At 33.5% G+C, this 17371-nt stretch overlaps 1 protein-coding gene and 1 long non-coding RNA gene across 6 annotated transcripts in view; one reads left to right on the top strand and one right to left on the bottom strand.

Annotated features, from left to right (window-relative positions):
• LOC118680386 (uncharacterized) overlaps positions 1-17371 on the top strand; it is a 290728-nt gene that overhangs the window by 77224 nt on the left and 196133 nt on the right. The window lies entirely within an intron of this gene.
• Positions 1-17371, bottom strand: part of zormin — a 187531-nt gene that overhangs the window by 1745 nt on the left and 168415 nt on the right. For 3 of the 4 annotated variants that reach the window (XM_070111806.1, XM_070111800.1, XM_036359706.2), the window contains one exon: positions 3234-3990. In XM_070111806.1, the coding sequence (XP_069967907.1) occupies positions 3234-3990 (757 nt within the window). The remainder of the gene's footprint in view (positions 1-3233; positions 3991-17371) is intronic. The other variant, XM_070111801.1, reaches the window with a different exon arrangement.

The following is a 17371-nucleotide window of genomic DNA, read 5'->3' as shown; positions in this document are numbered from 1 at the left end:
GAATAATTTTAGGTTACAAACTTCGTGACAGACTTTATATACCCTGTTCAGGATAAAAAAAATTCGGATGACTTAAATCAAGTTACTATTATATTATTAAGTCACTGGGGTTTTCGAACATCTCTTTGTTAATAAACCCATGTTGTTGGAGCCAGAGATCCCAACTGATTCACCCAAAACCACAAGCGACGTTCAGGTCACATAACTAACATACATACTTGTTATATATACATATATATATATATATACATGTGTGTACTAAAATTGCAGCATAAGAAGTCGAAGAAGAAATTACCACAAAACCACATGGGGCACGATTCAGATACAACAAGTCTGAAATATATGAACATACATATGTATGGCTGTGTGTGTTTTTGTAGAAATGCATAATCCATTCACATGTATGCGCGCAAAAGCGAATGATGGTTTACAACGCGAATGATGTGATCGCGATGCCTTTCGCAATACAAAATCAATTTTCATTTTCTTATTTTGTATTTTTTTTTTTTACATTCGAAAGTGCTATCGAATTACATTTTACACACAATGAAATTAATTTGCAATTTTTGCTGCTACATTAAACTCCAACAAGTCTTAACCAAACACGCACACACTCGCACTTGCATCTATGTAACGCATAGAAACACTTGTGTGTGTATGTGTATTTGTACGCTGTGAATGAGATCGGATATTTCAAGAAGTTGCCACAGTGCCCCACAGACAGACAAAGGCAGCGCGTCGACCGGCATTGTGACCATATGGAGTAATGCACACACTTATATACATACATATGTACAATACATATATATATATCATATAGAAATACCGTTGCGACTTTACGATTACCGACTGATTCCTCACATACATTTTGGTGTATGCGCGTGTGTACGCTTCATGCATATGTATGCCCATAATTGTTGCGCCGAGGTGGCGCGAGGTGGAGTTCGGCGCCGGAGACTGCGTGCGCCTCCATGCACACTTGTGCGATTGCCTATGCATGTGGTTCGAAAATACTTTGTTGCCGCATTTTCTGTTTGCAGGTTTCGGCAATTTCTGCTTTTGGTTTTGTTACTTTACTCTTTGGGTTGCTCTGGATCTGTCGCAAGACCTTTTGTGTGCTTCTGTTTGGATCATGACGGCAACTCTGCTGCGAGCTATATTTAGTGAGTTTACATGGTTTTGAGGTGTTGTGCGTGTCTAGTGGTCGTACAGCGCGTAATGCGGTATTTAGGGATGCTGTAAATGGCGTGTGATGCATATACTTGTACATATATATATATTATGTTGGTCATGTAGAACTTGTCAAAATAATTACATTGCCTTTTCTTAAGCAGTTCTCTAAAGTATTGAGTTTATAGTACTCTTTATGTATCGGATGATTAAAATAATTGAAAAACGTTCTCAGAATTTTTAATATCATTCTCCTCAGCGGGTTTTTAAGTGGTCGGATCTGAGCAATTTAATAATTATTTGATTATTTTCCAGCAAACAAAGACATAATTTAAAAGTAATGTTTATGAAGAGATTGACTGTAGGTCTGTCATTATTAAAGGATTCTGCGGTAAAAAGTACTCGTAGATAATCCCGCTAACCAAATTGTTGCCTCAGAAAAGGTAGCTTTCAAAGTAATCAACAAGCATATGTTATGTAGGTATATTGCTGATCTTATTTACAAGATATTATTTGCATTATTAACCCTCCTAAATTTATGTAACTTCATACTGAATCGCACTAAAAAAAATAACTTAAAAAAAACCCCAAAAAATTAATTAAAAAGTTATTGCAACTCTATTTCAAAATAAGTATTCATTTGAGGCTTCATGAATATTTTTGGAAAGTTTTACTTGGATTTTTTGCATTCAATTATTCTAATAAATGCTCGGTTTTACTTTTTTCCATAGCTGGCAACTCTGCACAGAAATATATAGGCACATGTTGTAGTTTGTTCAATTTCTTTTATATACTTTTTAGGTTCGGAGCACAATTTAAACTTCTGTGATGAATTTTACCTTTTTTGATAAGCTATGTAAGGTTGGGTGAGATGGCTGATGAGCCAAGCTGGCGGGGGTTCACACTTAGACTGCTAAATGCCGTCCTTAATTAAGCCAAACAAGAACTCTTGTATAAGAATATAAGCTTTTGGCAAAGCTCCTTGTTCCTATAATAAAGCTGCTTAGGTACTTTATTCTTTTTTCTCTATTTCAGCAGGATTGATCAAGCTTGATTGACTTACGAGAATGATGATTTGAGATGATTCTAACCCATGCTCATGCAAAGAACTTATGCAAATGGCATCCGGTCAATTTATTAATCCTACCGCATGTATTCCTTTCGAGGAATGTCCAGTTAGAACTCCTATAACTATTAAAAAATTAACTTCGCTGAGTGTGAACAGCCCACTAGAATATCTACGATTTACCCTAGACCAGAACTACCTTATGATTGCACAGTTGATAATATTGCGTTTACGGAGTTCAACTGAGACTCAACCATACAGTAGTGTACCGCAAGAATTCAGTGGAGCTTCTACTCAGCAAGCCCATCATCTTTGCAGTTTCCTACAATTATGCTGCGGCTCAATCATAAAGTGCCTTCTCGATAGGCGGTTACTATTTTCCAAAATTCATTTAAGGATTCCCAAATATTTTTTAAGAGCATGTATTGTATTTTTTCTACTTTTTCGGATACCTAATTTTCAGCGATGCATATGTGATTGTATATGTCGTAAAAGTCGACTCCAAAATAGAGTATTTTCAAAAATTCTACGTTGTTTAAAGAGACGTCCTCTAGTATATAACGAGCAATCGCAAATAAAATTAAAAATAAACAGTAATGAGAAAACACACAAAATAATAATAAATAAGTTTGAAAATTAGCGAATAAATACATTTATATGCAAAAACCCATTGATGACTGTCGAAAAATATTCCGAATGATGCCGTAAATCTTCAAATCAGTTGTGAACACAGATGAAACACATAATGTACAGTATATGGTATATATATGTATGTTTACGAACGAATGCGGATATGAAATGGAATGCGAAGTATAAACATGTAGATGTGCAACTAAGTAAGCCACACAAACATACAGAAATAATAAAAAGTAAAGAAAGAATGTTTCACACATGTAGAGGCGAGAATATACCGAGGACATTAATGAAGATACACACATGTATGCATGTGGACATGAGTAAATAAATATGTTCCATAAGCCAACGAATCATTATTTACCTACCTGTCTGTTTGACTGACAGCGGCGAACCTTTAGATAGCGTATTTAGCTTTGATCTGGGCGAAGCTGCATGATCCAACCCCCCATTGCCATTGATGCGACTGCACGAAGTGTTGCTACTGCTGCTGCTGCTGCTGGTGGTCGTGGTTGCTTTGTAGGTGGTGCCCAAGCCACAACTGCTGCTGTCGATGCCACTGCTCGTCGTGCTGGTGCTACTAAACATAGCCGCGTTATTGCCTGACGGGGTGGCAGTGGTGGTTACAGTGGTATTCCTGGCTGCCGGTACTGGACCGGGTACGGGTGTTGTCGAAGTCGAACGCGATTGCGTCGTTTGTGAATTGACAGAAACCGAATTTGATCTCGGTCTTTCCACATCCGAGCCATAATCCGAAATGGCTACCGTCTTACGCGATACATAACTGATGGACTCAACGGTACTTTCCCACTTTTGATAAGTACTGATGGAGTCATTCTTCAATGTACGCGTAGCTGGACGGATTGGCGAGTAGTGTAGCGATGTGGTGGAGGTGGCCGAACCAAGCGGCGAGGAGCCGCCCAGTGAGTTACCGGAAGATGAGGAGAATGACGCGGATTTGTGAATTTTGTGTAAGATTTCACGTTGTGGTGACGGCGAGTGTTCGTTTGCGCTGCGAGCGCCATCTTCACTGCATTCGCTCTTGCCGCGCTCTTGACCGTTTTGCTCACGCTTGGTGGTCTTCTCGGTAATTAACAGCGAATCGGTTTGTGTGCCCTGATCTGCAAGTTCAAACATTGTAATACAAAGAAACGTTATAAATTCAATTGCAATTAGCATTATTTAAATGAAAATATCTTGTGTTTTGGCATTTCCGCGTGCGAAACTCGCCAATTTGTCTAATTTAGTGCCTTCGCAAGTGCGAGCAGCCGTAGTCTGTATTATAGATTTGTATGCCAGTGGTTTGTTGAGAATTATAGGTAAATTATGCGCAATTAAATTTTAAAACATTATAAGTAAATCGCAAATCCAAAGCTAAATTTGTGTCTGCAAAGTATTTTTGGCGCGCGCAATAGAGATTAACACATTGCTTTTAGTATTTAACGATTTCATTAAGAATTTATTTTCAGGCACCTTGCCTCAGATAATCAAAACTTATTTCGAGTGTTAATTATTTCTCGCTTGTATTAATGTCTCTTTTACCCGCAATTTCAACGCAAATTTTCGATTTTACTAAAATTTGTTTAAAGTTTTTTTTTTTTTAACTTTTTATTCGAGTCGAATATATACTACCGTTCTTTAACCGTTTTCAAACTGTTTGGAGTCCAAAATTTTAAAAATTAATCAGCAGTAAAGACCATAGTTTATCGGAATATATTCTAGGGGTAGTTTTCTCAAAACACTAGTATATGGTATGTACAATCTTAGAGACGACTAAAACAAATAATTTATATTCCACTCGAATCAAACCAGCAGGCAGTCTTCTCTTTTGTAGCAGTTCTGCTTTCAGAAGAGAAAAATCGGATACTAATAGAGTAATTAAAGAAAACCTGATCCATATTTAAATGGAATATCCACAGTGATTTTGGCTTTTATGGATTTGGAACTCAAATTTGAATAAAGGCAGTCATCTTCACCTTTGTTTATATCGCTGTCACGAAAACCATATTTTGAAACCTACTCTGATTTAAATATAATTGCTTAAACTTCTAAGAAAAAATCAGATATTTTTCTTTAGAGCTTTAGTTAGAGCTCGTTAGATTCATCCACGAAGACTTATTTAAAATATTTTTAGATATTGCTTGGCGGGTGATTACTGCCATTAGAAGACCTAGATATACCATGTGATCGAATTTGACCCGGACTGTTCTATTAAAACCACAACGATAAAAAAATCATTCCGTGAACATCGTGAAATTATCAAAAACTTGCTTCATTTGAGTCGTCCATTCACCTCTGGAAATGACGATAATATCAAAAGAATTAAAGATACAGTGCTTTAGAATCGTCGTTATGACTACTATGACTTCAAAACTGTCCAAAAATCTAGCGAATGGTGCTGTAAAAATGAGCCGAAGCCGAAAAGATCGGGCTTTATTAAAAATGTATGGAAAATTGGATTTAGCGTTGACATGCTTATATTGGCTTAGGAGCCGATTTTGAAGGTGATAGATTTTTTGTCAGACCACAGTTGTTCAGATGGTAATTTCACGACATGCTCGAGTGGTAATCCCAAACTTTACACATTCGACTGAAACGATCGAAGTATATAAAGAGACTTGGTAAAACGACGGATTTATATATTTTTATAGACGGCTCTTCATATTGCTATCATTTTATGCTCAGTTCCGTTTTTGGCACAAAATTATTTAAGTAGCGGTGCATCTAGAGCAGCACTCGGTGTTCGAGAAAAAGTTTTGGGTCAGTTCTCAAAATTTGTCAAATCAACACATGTACCATTGACGGTTTTTACCTAGCAGGTAATCAAAATGCACAATTGATAGCATGTTTCCAGTCTACGCCGCTACTTTTTGAGTTTCATTCTTCGATCTTCGCAGAACTTTGCTGGTTCTAAAGGTGAGCTGCGCGTATATCAGGGGGAAGATGAAGGTAACCCTATTTAAAAGTATAATCCTCTTTTGATTTAAATCTAAAGATATATTCATCTTTTGAAATTACTTTGTGGAAGAACGTGCTTCGTACAATTGGAAATCAGTACAGCTTCAGGCTATCATTCAATATCCAATCTTAAATCAAAATGTAGGGTATGAAAAGTACATCTTGTTTCTCTTGTTTATAATTATTTGTAGAAATCTTTTTATTTATAGTTTGTAATTTTCATTCATTAATTATTTTCAAAATTTTAAATATTATTTTCTATCCCTTAAAAAAGTCAGTTTAGCTGCCAATAACCATTTTAGATTACCTTACAGAAATCCGCTTTCATTAATTAAAATACCTTGCTTTTTTTTTATATACTGTATATTTTTGTATATATTGTATGCCATATATATTTCATTGAACACTTTTTCGCAATAAATTCTCTTGAAATTCTTTCACTTTTAATTATGTATACAATCGACAGTCCAAAATAAAAAATAAAACAAATTCCACTATTTATAAATTGTTTATGCCAAAATATCGTGAATATTTTCGATTTTGCACGGAGCAATTTTATTGGGAAAAAAGTAAAATGTGCCAACAAAAAAAAAAAAAACACATTAGTTTTGATCGGAAAAATCTCAAAAACATAATTTCAAGTGTTTAGACATACAGTGTATACACAATGTAAGATATTATGTGTATATTTTTCAAAAGCATTTCCAAATTTTCCAAATGTGTTTGTTTTGTTAAGTTTTATTAAATTTTTCGCGGTAAAGCGAAGATTTCGACATAAATGACTGCTTGTGATAATCAAAAGTCGCGGATTTCGTAATCTTTGATTGTCAAAAAACCCCCCACAAAGAAGTCGGGGGAGTGAAATCTGGCGATCAATGTCACATCATTTTGACAAATATATCACTAAATCTTTTGCTTAACAAAATGTGCTTTTAACAACTATTTTCGTTATTAACCGAGAGATGTACTGCTCCGGAGTGCAGTCTCCTACAACGAAATGATTATTCACGCAGATAGCAAGACGACGATACTAGCCTTGAGCTCACTTATCGTGCATTCAAGACTAGTTAAGGAATGCTTAACCTGGCTATCAATGGCATTGAGTCACTTTGTGAAATTACTAGTATGGGCGGCAGCACACGGCGTTATTGCAAGTAACTCCAAAGCTTACGAGCTGACATGAAAAAGCACCCTAACGCCGCAATAAGTAGAATAGGAGTGGTAATACTGGAAAGCAGGGCTTCGCGAAAGCTTTGTCTCCGCTATCGCAAGATCCTTTGGCTCGAGCTGCTAAGCTCTGCGCCCACATAGTAGTGCTAATTTTTCCCTAGTTATAGCTAGGTGGTTGGTAAGGAATTCTAGCGGATGCCAGTTTTAGCAGCTGTTAGGAAGTAGACAAGTTAGAAATATCGTCCGCCTTTGGGAAATCACGCTTTCACCACGTGGGAGCTCACACTTTCAAACATCCCGCTGAGCTGCTGGGAATAGAAGTGGAACGCCTAAGCAGATTTCTATTGTTGTGAAGGCACTTTATCGACACTTAAAATTTAATTAATGGCCAACTAAATTGCTTAGACACCCTGAATTTGCTTAATCAAAACAAGTTGAGTTAATGCTATATATTTTAATAGTTGAGAAATGCACAACTCATTTTCTCGAAGTTGACCCCATATAAAAACTTTGTAAACTATTTATAAAATATTTCGAAATATTAAAAGAATTTTCTTGTTTGAAATACTTTGCTTAGTTACCATTTAACAAAATTTTTTTTCAAAAAGTGACAGTAAAACTGCGAGTATTAGCTTTTTTTTACAGCTACATATGTAGTATAGCCCTCGATAATTATTTGCGAAAATCTTTTACTCTGCGGATCTTATTAAAGTGGCAAAGACCAAAATTAATTGGCTTGTTTATTTTATGTTTAATGTATCCTGACTATCTGGCACAATCAACCCTGTGTATTAAGCAAATATTTAACAAATTGCTTGAAAGTGTGAAAAATTAAATGGCCTGTTTGTGCAAAACATGAAAGCACAATGGTACTTTTTAAATAATGAAATATACAATATTTAAAACTGTTTATTTTGTTTTAAAAGCGCCAGCATAACTGTATATCTACATATACAATTGCACAACAGCGTAATTAAAAGCATTCTTTGTTAAAAATTGTGTAAAACAGACATTTTGACAATGAAATTTCGAAATAAAGACCAAAATATATTTTTTAAACTCAATTATGTTGTTAATCAAAAATAAAAATAAAATTAAAAAATGTGTGGCTAAGTGCTTTCTTTGCGTACCATGATCTTGCAGTTCGGGCATATCGCGCGTTCTAACACAAAAATTGTCATTAAACAAATATATTTTATTGTGCGGGTAAATTGTGTACGCACCAATGTACACAGTGCCGTTTAGAATTGTGAATACCGTGTTTTCGGAATTTCAGTGTGATAATGCCAGGGTATATATCACGTTTGGGGGGTATAGATATATAATTTTCAATTTTGGTATTATTTAGATAACTCAGTTTAATTAAATAGATGAGGGAAGGCTAAGTTTAGTGGAAGTGGACATTTGACACTCTCGAAAATTCAGAGAATATAAAGAGTGTGAGGTATTTCGATAGTTTGTCAAATCTGAGCAAACTTGATCCGAACTTACAATAAAAAACTTGTTTTACATTATAAATCTATAGATCCGTAGTAAAATTCGGCAATTTAAATCAAAAAGTTTTTGAAATAACTCTATTATATAACCAAGCAACCCTGTACTTAGGGTAGCCAAGTTTCATCAATACCATCTGATCAATTATAACTCGGACTGATCCACTCGCGAAACCGAAAATAAAATACGTCAAAGTCGGTCAAAAATTAAGTTGCTCATCGGTTTCTTCGACTTCCGTGATGTGGTTTACCATTAATTCATTGAACAGGATCAAACAACAATTCGTCGAAAACGACCAGATTTGTTCGCAGATTCTTTATGTATTAGTTAGTACGATAATGCGCTATCATATTTTAGCATGACTGTGACTTTTTGGCCAAACACCAAACGAGAGTCATTGCTTAGCCACCGTATTCGTCAGTATTAGCTCTCTGAAATTTTTTTTTTTTTCAAAACTGAAAAATCCGTTTCAAATAATGCGCCATGAACCAATTGAAACCAATAAAAATCGTGGAAGGCACTGAAAGTAATCTCAGTTTATATTATAGGAAAGTTAAGGAAAGTTGAAGTAAGCATTGGCAGGATTGTACTGGCTTAATAGGAGCCTATTTTGATTATTATTAATTATTAGCAATTTCGTTTGAAATTATTTTTCTTCTTCTTGATGTTTTTTATATCTGTAGACCTCTGTTCAGAATCACTGTTACAAGAGTACAGCATATATCAAGCCCATTTGATATAAAAGTAAATTGGTGAATTAGCAAAGTTCATCGATTTGAAATAAAAGTTTTGCGGACTAGCAGAGAAAAAAGCGTAAGAACATCGAGATTAAAAATGGGCTCTTTCGCTGTCAATGTCTCCAGCCTATAGCACATTTAAAGTTAGAATAATAATAAATTATTTTAAGAATTCATTCAAAACATCTTTGACTCTCGTCAGGCCAATGAAACACTGTCAGAGAGTACGAGTGTTCTGAGTAAATAAACCATTCAACAATTTAGTGTAGTAATTTCATTTAACACTACTTTATAAGCAAACAAAAAATTCTAGCTTTGAAAAAGGAAAAACTGAATTAAAACTGCTTAAATCAAGTAGCGTGTGAAGGTATCGAAAAATTTGCGTCATTTGTGAAAATCACACCGTTTTCGCGATGAAAATCTACACGCAAAAAATTTAATTATATATACATAGCTACTAAATACATATATATGTATATATAATATATACAAATACATACGTATAAATATTTATCGAAATTTTAATGTTATTTGTGGCAAGGTTGTTATTGTGATAAATAGTCTTGACTGCCAACCACCCGCAAAGGCGCGCCGCGGCGTACCAATTCGTGTCTTATATATTATACAGAGACATACAATGTGGCATATATAAATATTTATGAATGTCAAAGTAGTTTTTGCATACTTTTAAAAGTGATTATAAAAGAAAATTGAAAAGTATTGCAAGCAATTTTCTTTTTTCACTCAACAATTTCGATTTCACAACATTCTGGGGCGTAATTTCAGCCAGCCTACTTTTAACGCCGATATACTCTTAAATACCGTCATTTCCTTTTAAAAATATGTGGGTTTAAATTTAAAATTTGTTGGGCATAATTTTAATTTAATATGCCATTAAATAAGTGTAAAGCGAAGGATAAAAAAAGTAAGTTAAAATTATTAACGACACATGCCGAATTTTAAGTTTTGTATTATTTAAGAGAGCAAAAATTCAACGTCTGCCTGGCGATAAATTTAATATTTATAATTTTTGTTTTATTTAATATAAATATTGTAGTATATAGTACGTACGAATACTCTTATGTTTCTATAATTTAATTTATAGAAAAATATAATATGTGTTACCAAACATTTAAAAAATAAGTAAATATATGCGTGTAAAAAACCATTCCTATTAAGTTTAGTTTTTTTGGTGTTGCCACCTAAATGAAAAATCTTTCATTTGTTATTAAAAATGCAGATTATAAATAATGGCTATTTTAGGAATATATGTGAGATATGTGTGATATATATCTAAACAGAGTTGCCATATAATATTTGTAACAAAGAAATTTTTAATTATCAAGAGCTGTTTCATATCAATTACAACAATATGAAGGTGATTATCAGAGTTTAGGCTGCAAAAATACAAGTATTTCAACAGAGTTGCCCACTTCCTAAAACGTTAACCTACAAATGATTAACTTCAGATCAAATGCCACTTAAAATTATTATTTATGAAAATTTTCGACCGCGAAAATTGTGAATCGGGTTCTACTATATATGTAACAGAGATGCCACCTTTGTAAAAAATTAAAACTCGTTTACAAAGTAACCTTTTAAAATTAAGCAGCAAATAAGGTATTTATGAAAATTTTGGCTCAAAACTTTTTCCGTATATTTAAAACCTAATTGCCACCTATACGAAAAATTAAAACTTTTTTATAGGTTAGGTTAGGTTAGTCTGATAGGCTATTGAGCCAAGCATACACTAAATTTGGTTCCCTGCGCTACCAGGTGGAGTTCAGTTACGAAGTCAATGAGGGAATATCAATAGACTCTGTGGCCTCACAATCCATACCTCTTCCAGTGTCTCATACCGTGTGGCCCCAAAATACTTTAAGCGTAGCCTTCCCAATGAGGGAAAAGTGCCGTACACCATTCTTGGCAATTTCGTCCACAATCTCATTGCGCTCGATGCCTTTGTGACCTGGCACCCAGTAGAAGTTAAGTCGCTTGATTCTGGCGACATTTTCCACTGCTGCCCTGCTTCCCAAGCTACTTCTGACCGATATGCGATACGAGGTTACTGCCTTAATTGCTGCTTGGCTGTCTACGTAGGGTACTCTGGAGATGCCTGGTGGTGCATTAGAGGCTAGCTCCGAAACTTTCGCAATAACAAAGTCCTCTGCTTGAAATATACTGCACTGGTCACTTAAAAGTTTTTTTTTAAATAGCTTTTTAAAATCAAATTCCAGAAAATACAGTTATCTATTAAATGTTAACAGATTTACTACATTTTTAGAAATATTAAATTGCAGTAAATAGAGTTACCCGCTGTCTAAGTTTGTCAAATTGAGAGCTGACCACTTTAAATAATGTTAGAATTGGGCAAACGGTCGACGCTTTTATAGTAAACCACAAAATCGATGTTCTGATACCAAAATACCAATTGGCCATAAATGCAAATATTTTTCTTTCAAAAAACACCTCTTTGAATTTTTGGTTCGAGAAAGTGCATTTAGAGTGCTCTTTTTTCAAAAACAATGTATTTGGAAATTTTCTCGGCACCGGGCAGATCGGTGTTTTCACATTTGGTCTTCAAGTAGACAGTGAAGCGAGACGTACATATATTTGTATACAGTATGTGATGGTAATAATAGCTATGTATGTCTACATAAATAGTTACTTTTTTTAACTTTTGGAATTTTATTCACACTCATTGCCACTTACATTTGGGGAGGATCTACATATTTGAAATCTTTCTTTAAATTTTCTGATATTCTATGCTGTTTATGTCTTTATCCATCATAGTTGGTGAAAACCCATAAAAATACATGTCAATGTTCATATATAAAGATGGACAGCATACAAGTATATCGCTATTCTACTTTGCAAAACAAAACATTAGCATTCGACAACGAAGCGGGCTGCTGCAAACTGTGTCTCATCTATTTGACACCCACCAATTGTGTATCTATTCGTTTCTAATTTTCTTGAAGTGTTTTCTATTGTGTCCATTAAAAAATATATACTTTTGAGTATAACAACATATATATATTTTATTTAAATTTACAAATGCATACATACATAAATTTGTACATAATATATAAATGTATATATATTCACTTTAGTGGTGAAATCGAAAAAAAAAATTTCATGGTTTCTAGCATTGTGACTCGATGACTCTGAAGTGGGCAGCAATTGGCTGCCACTCAAATGAGTTCATTCGATAATTTTAGCATTTGGCTAATTAATTTAGATAAAATCACAACAACATAGTAAGAAGAAAATTTTAAGTTGCATTTGTTGCCTTACTTTTACCTCACGTCGCATAGGTGAGTCAATTTCTTCTAAAGTATTTAGTGAACAGTATTAGTATTTACACATAAACACAATATATGTTTTTTGACAATCTTACTTTGCACGGTGACATTTCTAAATATTGTTAAAATGTTTGGGAATTCGGTACAGTAAGCAGGTGAATAAATCACATGTTGTGACTGATGACGAATCTGTTGTTTTCAAAATTATATTTCGAACAAAAGCAATAACACCACATGAATTCTGATTCCTCTGTTACCGCCTAAGCGGATTTGAGCCAAATCACTTCGAAGATCCCGAGCGATATTCAGCAACATTTATGAAGGTTGAGAGACTTATTATATTTCCGTTTTAATCGAGAGAGAAGTTTATTTGCTGTTAGTACTATGTCCGAAATAGCAGTCACTGATCAAAGAAATGGTCATTTTTATTGCAAACCAAACATTGTAGATAAAGGTTATTTTGTTTCCAACATTATATGAAATTAACTATATGTTGATTTTTTACTGATACCAGGTGGTGAAGTTTTGTGCATTACGTAATACTAGGGTCCTATAAGTTGTGTCTGATTAACCGTTATTTTTAATGTCGTCATGCTTGATCTCGTCTGTAGGAAAAGCTTTTGTTAGCCAATACCTTTCTAATCCACATTTATAACATTGGTTTTTGTGTGGTAGCCAGTTTCTGAATCAAATATACGATATGATCACATTTGATCCGAACCCTCGGACCCGTAGAGTCGTCCGTCTACCTCGGTAAATAATCATCGAAAAAGTTTAAGAAAAAGTGCTTGGAAATCGTTGTATTGGCATCAGAGGGATAGCATAAGATCTCAACATCTATTATCGACCGACTCAACACATTTTGGTTAATGTTTTGGAATGAAGCGTGTCAATGTTAGACTCGTGCAAAAACGAGTCGAGCAGGTGTTCAAAAGAGATGCTTGACAACGTAGCTGGAGACTCTACATTCATCAAACCCATCATTTTTGGTGACGAGACGAGGTTTTATGAATATTATGTCGAAACGGTCAACAATCTAGTGTATGGCGCTCCAAAAATTACACACTGAAAACCGTCCCAGCAGAGGTTTGTAACAAATATTGGCTCAGGGGCCTGTTTGAAGGCGACAGTAAAGATGTGTATTAAAATACGTGAAAATGTAGTTTTTGTCAGTCCGGGTCAAATTTGATCAGATGACAAAAACTTCGTAAATTTTCGCAAATAAAAATATGGCGTTCACTTTATGTTCATATATAAATATAATTTTATTCCGACAAATAATACATACAAATAGGCAGTGTTGACAGAAAATTTAATGAAAAATCTGTCATGTGACGATTAAATCTTCAAAAATCGAACAAATTTGAGTAAAAAAATCTTTTTCCAAAACAATTATATGTTTTAGGAGTTTTAATGAAGAAAAAATCTTAAGATGTATTTATGAAGTAAAAACTTTCATAACTTAAAGTAAGATAAACAAACAAAAAATTAACAAATTTAATTCAGCATAAATAGGTACAAGGTAGCAAAAAGCTAGAATAAATTAAATTTTGTATATTTTAGTTTTCAAATGTTTTAATAAATCTTTGTTTTCACTTAAGTCAATAATATGACATTCAATTTCGATTATTTTATAATCTTTCATGTAAAGAATGCCGTTTAAAGTTTTGGTTTCCAGCTTGTTACGAATTTTACTTTGATTTAAATTAATTTTAGAGAAAATTCCGACAACTTATATATTGTATGTTAAAAACAATTTTTTAAGTGAGGGAAAAATAAAAATTTTCATAAACTTTTTAAAAGTTAAAAATAATTGGCCAAAACTTCTCAAGATCCATTTGTGAGTAAAGGCCATATTTTTTAAAGTTCATTTGACGTAATTTCCTTCAATTAGAATATTTCACTTGAATATTTAAACCTGTCACTTGAATATATGTATGTTTCGCGTTTAAAGAAATCAAGGGTTTACCGACATCCAGCTATCTTGTTTTTCCATGTGCAATATCAAATAGCTGATAAAGTGGTGACATTGTGTAACAACTACACAGAAAATATTCAAGTATTGCCAGTGAGTCTTAATAGAGAAGATTTTTTTGTACGACATTTTGATTTAATTTTAATATCTTCACTTTAAGATTCTGATGATATTTTTCATAAATTTTGAAGATAAATCTTCACTTCTGGCAACACTGCACATAGGTATAAGTTTAGTGACACACCCATATACAATTATGTAAGGTGATCTTAAGATATAGTTAAAATTAGTTCACTTTTTTCTATTTTCTACAAGGCCACTTATTTTCTATGTAAACATATGGCTTTTGTTAAAGTGCAATTTTTAATTCTTCAAATAATTATTAAGCAAATAAATAAAATATGAAAGTAAACAGTTCCATATGTCAGTGCCGTGATCGAGTGAGCGCTTAATACAATTTATTTTTTTTTTGTGAATAACGGGTATATTAAAATAAATGTTGCGAATAAAAAATTTAATTAAAAGGCACACAAAATGTTCCAACATTATGAACATATATTATTTATATATGTTTGTATGTACATACATATATTAATTTTTTTCTGAAATGATCTGTGACGCGACTTGTAGTTGTGTGTGTATGAATTTCCTTTCATTTTGAAAGTTCGCAGGTGTGCCGACATTTTTCTTGCTTGCAAAGAAATTTTGAATTTTTCATGTGTTTTACATTATTCCATATTTATCTGAGATTGAATGAACCGTAAAAAAAGAAAAGGTCGAAATTAAATACTTTATTATGGATTTTTGTTTGAGGATTAAATAATAGCATTGAGGAAATAAAAAATTTATATTTAAGGCATAATGAAACGATTTCCAAAATATATCTTCTCTAATCCCCACCCACTTAATTTTATTTTTATCTACGTATTATTATACGAAAAATAAAATTAAAAAAAAGTATGATAGCAAAGTAAGCGCGGAATTCAGCGCTAAATCTCGTATGAACTCTGCGATAGCCAAAATCGATCAGCGCTGATCGAAATCAGCTTTACGCTCGGTTCAGCTTTCAGCGTCCACTCTGAAGGTTAGGCTGCCTTCGATTTTGGTAAATGCTTGAAGCATATTTTTGAGTTTCGAATAAGTTTTTTTCAAGATAGTTCGAATTTTACCTCAGTTTTTTTAAGTTACTTTAACAACGTTTTGGTGAATCGAACAACCAACTGATATAAATGAATATTGACAAAGTAGCGGCGTCTATATCGCTTTTATATCTACTTTGGAATTTCCAAAAAATGGTTTTTTTTATTTGCACAGTCGATGCATATATTTAAAAATATGTTCAGAAAATTTGAAGTTGATGATTTGTAAGATTTTTTTTAACTTATGGCGCCGTAAACTGTAAATGTAATTTTCTTGAAAAGCTATTTTTAGCTTGAAGTTTTCATACGACTTTTTTAATAATTTTGGTCTCTCTGAAGTGTAAATTTTTTCACAAAAACAACTTTTTTGGGCATCCGCCATTTTGTCAAAAATATAAACATTGACTAGTCGCATGAACTTTTCGTATATTCATATATAGTAATAATAAATTTTTCGACTTTGAGATTTGAAATAATCTTAAGCAGAAAAATCTTCCTCACCTTCAGACACCTTTTTTTGGAAGTTCTACTGAAGATGAATTACAGGGAACCGTAAAAATTTATCAAAGTGAGACCCCGATTATTAAAGTATATTAAATTCTATAAATGCAGTTTTTTATTTATTGATTAAATAAAGAGTTTCTTCAAAAAAATCACAAAACTTTTTCTGACTAGCAAGTGCATTTAATCCCTTGATGAGTTATCCTCTTTTGCAACTCGCTAACTTTTTTGTTGCTTCCACATGCAAACTTTTTGACAAGCGAGCAGCACCCAAAGTTAGCCAGTATTGATTACAGAGAATTGGCGAATCGAACACAGCAAGTATAGTTTCGAAATTAACCCTACTAACTTGGAACGCATTTTGTACACACGTTGCTGGCATAAATTATCGCACGAAGCACTTGGCACATTACATTAAAACATAAGAAAAAAAAGAAAAATTAAATAAAATTAATTTAGGCTGCTCATTTCTGTTTTTAATGTAATGCAATGTGAATTGTCTTGTTTACTATCCGATGGTATACGTTCAACTCGGCGCTGCTAAATTTAAATACATATAAGTGTGTCAGCGATGAAGAACAGTGTCTCACGCAGGCACCAACAGTATATCAGCCAATGCCAGCACTCACACGAAATACGGCAAAACGAAAAAAACGAAAATTTCCTGCAGATAAAATTCAGATAAACAATTCTATTTTATATCTTTTGCCACGACTGAGACGCTGTGAAATTTCGTTGTAGCTAAAATGTCTAAAATTACACTGCGCGCAAATAAACAACTGCATTCGCAGCTTTGTGTGAGTGTGTGTGTGTGTGTTTGTTTTTTGCATGCCGTCTGCAGTGCAACACAAAATATCTAAGCAACCTCCGCCAAAAAGGAAAATATCAAAATAAACCGCAAAGTGGAATGACATCCGTCGATGGTCAGCAATGTCAAGGATTTCAACTAAGCGTACGTGATGATGAGCGAATGCGAATGTTGGCGTTCTGGCTGATTGCTCATTGTTGTAGTGACTACTAGATTAATTTATATACATATTATATGTTTATATTAATATTCAGTTAGACCTATAATAAGTATTAGTGTAGGCAAGTGCATTGAAGATTTTGTCTAACTTCAAGGGCGTTAATCATGTCAAATTATTCGCTAACGATAATTATTCTCGATTTGTAAAATTAAATATTTTGGGTGTCAGTGCAAATTGTCAGTTATTGCAAGCTGA

Source organism: Bactrocera oleae, chromosome 6, assembly GCF_042242935.1.
Source record: "Bactrocera oleae isolate idBacOlea1 chromosome 6, idBacOlea1, whole genome shotgun sequence".
In the NCBI taxonomy this organism is placed as follows: Eukaryota; Metazoa; Arthropoda; class Insecta; order Diptera; family Tephritidae; genus Bactrocera; species Bactrocera oleae.
This window is presented reverse-complemented; position numbering and strand designations above follow the sequence as displayed.